Source organism: Poecilia reticulata, chromosome 8 (assembly GCF_904066995.2).
Source record: "Poecilia reticulata chromosome 8, P_reticulata-male-v2, whole genome shotgun sequence".
NCBI classification, from domain to species: domain Eukaryota; kingdom Metazoa; phylum Chordata; class Actinopteri; order Cyprinodontiformes; family Poeciliidae; genus Poecilia; species Poecilia reticulata.
The window spans coordinates 7866687-7873990 of NC_088837.1; the positions used below are offsets into that span (position 1 = coordinate 7866687).

The 7304-nt window shown below is 39.9% G+C and overlaps 1 protein-coding gene across 2 annotated transcripts; it reads left to right on the top strand.

Annotated features, from left to right (window-relative positions):
• The first annotated feature begins 578 nt into the window (after positions 1-578).
• On the top strand, positions 579-7098 carry LOC145552475 (platelet-derived growth factor subunit B-like). Of its 2 annotated transcripts, none has more exons than XM_081609779.1 (6): positions 579-1069; positions 1657-1750; positions 2924-2980; positions 3392-3585; positions 4489-4677; positions 5563-7098. In XM_081609779.1, the coding sequence occupies exons 1-6, from the start codon at positions 1001-1003 to the stop codon at positions 5596-5598; spliced, it is 639 nt and encodes a 212-aa protein (XP_081465905.1). In that variant the 5' UTR covers positions 579-1000; the 3' UTR covers positions 5599-7098. The 2 variants fall into 2 exon arrangements, with proteins under 2 accessions (XP_081465905.1, XP_081465906.1); XM_081609780.1 differs by having other exon boundaries at positions 581-1069; positions 1660-1750.
• Positions 7099-7304: the final 206 nt, after the last annotated feature.

Here is a 7304-nt window from a genome sequence, read left to right on the forward strand (position 1 = left end):
TGCTCCTCCGCAGCACTGATTGGCTAAGCAATGTAACGTGATCCTCTGCAGCAATTTATGGCAAAGCGGGGCGTCATCACGACTTTACACAAGTGTGTCTTTACCTCCACAGCAAAGGCTCTGCCAAACCCCTGGGGATCGGTCGAACCCAGGTTAAGAACCACTGTACTAACGCCAGGATTTCAGATTTACGCTCTACAAATTAGCAAGCTTGGTGTTACTTTTTCCCTAAACAATATAACTTTAAAACTTTAAAATAGCAGGAATGTCTCATATATTTCCCCTTCAAAAAGGGAAATTACTCGAATAAATATTTTTTCTATCTCTAACTTCTCCTCATGAAATGTATAAATAACACACACGCTACCATTTATTCTCATCTTAAGTAGCACGCGCTAAAGTCAGCAGGACAGCAAGCGCGCGTGCCCTCTCTCACACAAAAACAAAGCAAAATATTTCTGTGGTTTCGCCAAAGAAATATTGTTATAAATCAAGACTGAGGGCGACTGCTGCGCATCCACCGTGATGTCGCTGATTGGCAGGCGGATTATGGCCTTTTCTTCAAGCAGGGGGCGGGGGGTGGGGGGAGAGAGAGGGAGGAAAAAGTCGAGCATTAGGGTCTGCTGGGAGCCAGCCCTTCCACACAGCAGCAACAGCACCACCACCGCGTAAACAAGCTGGTCCAGGGCAGAAGCCACGTAGCACTTTGTTCACTGATAAGACTCCTTGGAAGAAGTATAAGAGCGCAAACTACAACTCTGAGCATGAGGATTTACTTTCTAAAGAGGAGGAAGGAAGAGCTTGGAGCGCCTTCTAGCTCTTCTCCACTCTGCTGGCAACGGGACGGAGGTCACAGGCGCGCACAGCTCCGCGAGCCGAGCCGCTGTCTCCTTCCTCATCCTCCTCATCCTCCCCTCCGCGCGCCGAACTGAGGAGAGAGGCTCGCTCGCGCCTCCATAAATTCCCGGTCCGTTGGAGAGGCTCGAGGCTGGACAGCAAGATGAGCTCGTGGGTCCAGCTGCTGCTGCTCGCGTTGCTGGCGGCGTGTGCGCGGTTTGGCGTGGCCGAGGTAAGTAAAAATGGAAATAAAAATCACCAGTAAAAGTTTACCGACACCTATCAGAAAACTTAGCTACACATTAAACTTTCCTTTAACTGTGTTATTGAGATATACAATAATAGATGTTAGCCCAATATTAATATTTGTCACCGCTTTCCATGTATGGCGCCAGTAACTTCATGAAATAGATTCAACTTTTTATGTTTTGTTTTGTTTATGAATATAAAATATTTCGATTTAGTGCACCTGTTTCAACATACTCTTATAACAAAAGGTTTCCATGTGAGGTGATTAGTTGTTACAAAGAATATTAATGACCAAGGAGTGAAAGGAAGGGGGGTTAAACCCACAGTCAAATCTCTAGAATCACAAAGTGGAGCCGTTCTGTGGTTTCTGGTGTGATACTCTGGAAATGTTTGTTTAGAGGCTTTTAAAGACAATCGTAGTCGCGGAAGTGCTGCGGTTTTTTCCCATCGCCTACTTAATTTTTTATTTTTTTAAGCTCATATGAGCTTCTGAATACATTCTGTCTGTTTTTCTGGTTTTGCACTAGTTGTTTGTTATTTGGGCTGATTTTTTTCCTGTTTGTGTCTGAGGAGGACCCTCTGCCTGCAGCGCTGGTGGAGCTGGTTAGAAACAGCCCCATCAACTCCATAGAGGACCTCCAGCCACTGCTCACTGACTCCGTAGGTAAAGACCCAAAGCTTTGGTTTTTCTTTCTTTTCCATCTTACAGACACATGAAATCAGTTTAAATCAATTTTAAGATTGAAGAGGAAGCAAAACTCTTTAGTAATCTGGCATCGAAATCCAGTGATGCACTTCAACTGAGCAACAACATCCCTTGAGATCCTTCATTTTCATGTGATTTACTTTTGAGATTTTTATACAAAAACAAAATGTTTTATAAAGTTTTTGCACATCCCTGACACATCACCTGTCAATACACACAAACGAACGGTCGGGTGCGGCTATTTCTCCTCTCCTGTCATACTTTACTGGCTTTGATATTTCAAAACATCACCCGCATCAAAGCATAAGAGTCAGGGTACATTTCAAAATAAGAGCATACTCACAAAGCTGAACATCTTGGAATAATTACAGTATATAATTTTAGTAGTTTTTTTGATGATTATGTAATGTTTGTGAACATTTGGAGCCTAATTGAGTCAAAATTGGACAATTTATTTAACTAAACACACAGCATTAGTGTAGATTCACTTAAATATTTTAGATTTTTAGCTCAGGTTGATTAAATGTAATTGAGGTTCCATAAATAACAGATCAATGTAGTGCTGATCAGTGTCAGGATGATAAACCTGATTATTGTGCTCTTACGGTGAGCTGACGTCAGCTGGTTAATTAGTTGCTCCAGCTTCTCAGTTGTTTCACATCTGTTGCATCTTAACTTTTAAAAAAGTTTGATTTTAGCAAGATTCACAGATTTTCCATTAATGGAAATGTGTCCAAACTTTCCATTTTTACAGTTTTTATTCTTAGCCAGCTTGCAGGCAGTGCACAGCAATGGGTGGGGGAGGGGCAGCACCACATTGACTCTCTGCTCTACACAGCTGGAAAAAAACACCCCACAGTTACTTCTGCCCTTTCTGTACTAGGAGGAGTTTAAACTACAAAAACGTTTAGATTAAGTTTATGTCTTGGCCAGGTCTTCCTCATAAAAAAGATATTTGATCTCAATGGGACTAAAATGGTAAAAGTTAAAGAAAATGAAACAAAAACATTAAAACAAGACATTTTGAAATCGTAGCGTACCATGACCGCTCCACCTCTGGTTTCTGTGCACAGTCAGCGTTTTATTTGTCTTCTTCTAATAGCATAAATGATGTTTGTGTTGCTGTCTCAGATGAGGAGGAAGCTAACTCTGCAGCCAACGGAGGTCACAGACTTCCACGCAGCCCCAGTGAGCCAAACCTCCTTATTTGGTTGTTGTGATCTTTTTTTATTTTATTTTTTTACATATTTCTGCGTTGTTTGTCCTCTTAGGAAACTCGTTATGTTGGCTAAAGAACGCTCTGCCAGTCCGTCTGGGAGATGATTAATAGTTTTTGTGACAGAGGGAAAATCTTTCTCTGTTAACCTTTTTGTCGTTGTTCTCATGAAGCAGAACTCAAAATTTCCAGAAGCTGATCTACAACTTTTCTTTTCTAATCTTTGAATAAAACCTATTCAGTGTTTCTGCTTTTCAATACACGTCCTTGTGTATCAATAACAGAAAAATTCAAACTCTCGAGCAGAGAAGTACACATTGTCTGGCTCATCAAACCTCAGAACGTGCCGCTGACGTCGTAGCATGTCGTGTTTGCTCCCTCAGACCCTCCGCAAGCCCAGCGGGCTCAATGTAAAGTTCGCACAGAAGTGGTCGAGATCACCAGAGACATGGTGGACCGCAGCAACGCCAACTTTCTGCTGTGGCCGCCGTGCGTGGAAGCCCAGCGCTGCTCTGGCTGCTGCAACACCAAGAGCCTGCAGTGCGTTTCCAATGCCACAAACACCAGAACCCTGACGGTAAATGAGCATGTTTGGTCATAACGATTAGTAAGTAGAAAGTAAAACCCAAAGTTGGTTCCTGTCCCAAACAGACTTAGATGTTCAATTATTTCTCTTTGATTTAAGACATTTGTTTCTGATGTAAATGACAGGTATCTCCCAAAAAATAATAAAACAATGAGAAAGAAGCATTCTGTTACATGCAGCTTTTTTAATAATCAGTAGAAAAAAATGTTTTAGATTTAGAGCAATTACAGCTGTTTCATGATTGCTTTTTGCATATTTCAGCAGGTTTTTGACGCTTTATCTTTGGTGATGTTGGAAGGCCTTCTTGCCGTCACCATTAACTCCCTCTGGACTATTAGAAATGTTGAGCTTATCTGAAAGTAATTGAGAATAACAACTGTAATTCATAGCAAAACATTTTTGTAACTTTCTACATAAATTTAAAAATATATCAACAGGTGTTTAATTATAAAAACCCCCAAAGATTTTCTTGAAGATCACCTGACAAAAATTGAAATTAGTTTAGCTTGAGTCATCTTCCTTCAGTAACAACTTCCACATAAAAGAGTGTTTTGCCATTAGTGCTTATACATGTTGCATTCACTGACTGAAAAAAAGTAAGATTTTTAGTTTACAGCCAAACAAACACAGACGAGGTGAATCAGACGCATAAAATGTAAAAGACTTGCTCTGCATCTTATTTCTCTGTGCTTTTCAAGTAGTTCACTCTGAGAAGCAACAGAAAATTGCAGCTCTGGTTATTTAACCTCCATTTGTTGCCTAGCAACAGCTCCTTTTTGAGTACATAAAAGCATATATTCGTCATAGTGTCCCCACAAGACGTTTTTTTATTTATTTTCTTTAACTCGGAGTACCGCCCAGTGACTCCCGTCTTCTTCTTCTCAACCTCTCCAGGTCACCAAGATCACGTACAAAAACAAAATACCCACTCATTCTAAGGTTGTGGTGTCAGTCGTGGATCACATGGATTGCACATGTCAGCTTTCTCCGCACCCCGCTCTGCTCAAGAAGAGAGCTACTCACAGGCTGCACAGCCACCTGCATCGAAATCAGATCCTCGGCCCGGCACCAGCGCAAGGACAGGTACGAATTTTACTCTGCGCGTTCTCCGTCATCCGGATTAAAGGTTTAACATTAATAACTAGGGTACAGAATGCATTAATCAGTTTTACTGTAATCTCTGAACATCTGATGTTAGCATGAGCTCCTTTTCGCTGCTTCAGAATCTGACGGGTGGTCTTAGATTGGGTTTGCTTCCAGCAGATGCGATCAAACCCAATCAAACGATTATCCTGCGAGTCGACGTGTGACGTAAACACTGCAGACTCTTTTACAAATCAGTGAGGCCTGAGTTTCCTTCCTTCCTCCTCTGTGTGATTCATGTGAAGAAGAGGCAGCCTGGAGTTTGACTTTTATGTCTAGAAAGGTTGTCACAAAGTTGAGTGGGTGAGTAGGCGTGGAGTGGGGGTCGATGTGAGCCGTGGTCCGTTATAACCAACAGTGCTACTGTCACTGGCTGGTTCTGCTTTGGCAGCTTCATTGTGCAGGAACATATGAACAGAGGTAGCTAGAAGGCAGACTGGTCTTACTGTGGCACGGTAATGTTAAAAAAATGCCTTTTGTTGGATTTCTTGACAGGTTTTGTTTCTTCTATCGGTAGAGAAAGCTGCTACTGTTAGAGAGCGCAGTGATCAGGTGCTGGGTGGGATTAAACAGCAAGAAGTGGCAGAAAAGTGGAAATGATTGGAGTCAAAATATTTTTGATTCTGGTTCTTTAGATAGATTTAGAACCACTTCTCTAAAATCATTAAACATTTCTCAATTTTTAGACGCTTTAAAATGAAACGTAGTCGAAAGTAATTTGCGCATATCTCTTACAAGACAGATTGTAGCCGTACTGACACTTTTCTCTGGTGTTTTTGCCACATTGAAAATGTACCATAACACACAGCAAACAATTTTTTCCAGGACGGACCTGCTCAGGAGAAAGCTTCCCTCATTTGACAGTTCAAAGTCCCAAAGACGGATAAAGATGCGACTGTGTGGGACCGAAGAGGCATCGCTGTACAACTGCGGAAAATAGTGCAATTTCTGTGAATCCGTGCTTAGATATCATGAAAGAGAGATGCTGCACTTCAATGTCGACAACCAAGGCTGTATGGGAGGTTTCTTTTTGGAAGACGTAATACCACTGGCAAGGTGAAACGTAAAGAATAATTGATTAAAACGTTAACAAAAGTGGATTTAACCGTTTTGCTAAAAATGATGAGTTGCGTAATCTTTAAGACAATCAGAATGAGACCGCAAAACGGGCAGAAATTTTCAGAGTGATATCAATCATCAACTCGCAAAATCAATCATGATCTCTTTTTTCTTTAACCGTGTGTAATTATATTTCACTCATTGCAAACACTGGAATGACACACACACACACACACACACACACACACACACACATGTGGTCAGCAAACAAAATCAGCATCTAAATCGCATTGCAATCGTATTTATAACCCGACTAGTTTCCGCTGTTTCCTAATCACAAACTTCAGTGTAATTTTTTTGAATTTCTATAACAGAGAAACACAAAGTAGTGCATAAATCAGAAGCAGATTGAAAGTGAAATATGATTAGAATTTTCTTTTACAAATCAAAAAACATTTTTGGAAGAAAAATCTAAACCTCTGTCCATTTCCTTCCACTTAATCACTGTGCACTGCTTTGCGTTTGTCGCATGAAATCAGAATAAAGTTGATCAAAGTTTGTGGTGTTAATGTGACAAAGTGTGGAAAAAGTTTGGGTGTGTGGATAATTTTGTAAGTAACCAACACAAACTCTGTTGCAGAATCAATGCTATAGATATACATGTGAGCGGACTGTGCGCTACGTTTCTTATTTATTTGTCTTTACTGTGGATTCATGTTCTATAGAAATACTGCCAAGAAGACATGCAGAGACTGAAATTTTCTAAAAGATTTGTGTAGATTTATGGCTTAGAACAGAAACAAATTGTTAATGGTGCCCAAACTCGCCATGTGTCTAAATTAGTGTTGCTGTGTGCACAAGTCAACACTTCTGTTATTTATCTCAGACGTATTTCTCAAAACAGCTTTAGAAATATGTTTTCTCAACCTTCCTCTCTGAATTGAACCTAGTAAAATTAATAAATCTGCTCTCTCTAAGCTCTTCTGTAAGATGTTGCAACACATTGGTTTAAATTTCTTTGAGACAAATTCAGAAGGCCATGCATTTAAACTTTCAAAGTTTTTTATGTTATTTTTGTGAATATTTGCCTTTATTTTTAATGACTTGTCTAATCGTACTGCTGTGTCCAGTAATCCACCGTCAGACAAGTATCTTAAGTTATTAACAATCTTGGCCTGTGTTCTTCATGCCAATTTACAACTGTTACTGATTTCTGTCTGATTTAATATATGCAATTGTGAAAAGAGAATGTTTGCCTATTTTCATATGATTATAAGAATCTTTAAATTGAGCTGGAAATCATATTTGGTTTTTGTTTTTATTTGTGTTTCATCATTTTTAATATCATTGCAGTGACTTATTCCCAAATTAACATGGTAGCGTGTAGCATCATTTTTATAATGCTACATTCTAGCATATTATGGTGATGGTTTGTTTTGTTACATATGAGCAGGCACCATCTTTAACACAATTTTCTCAACCAAACAATATTAACAGCTTGACGTTAA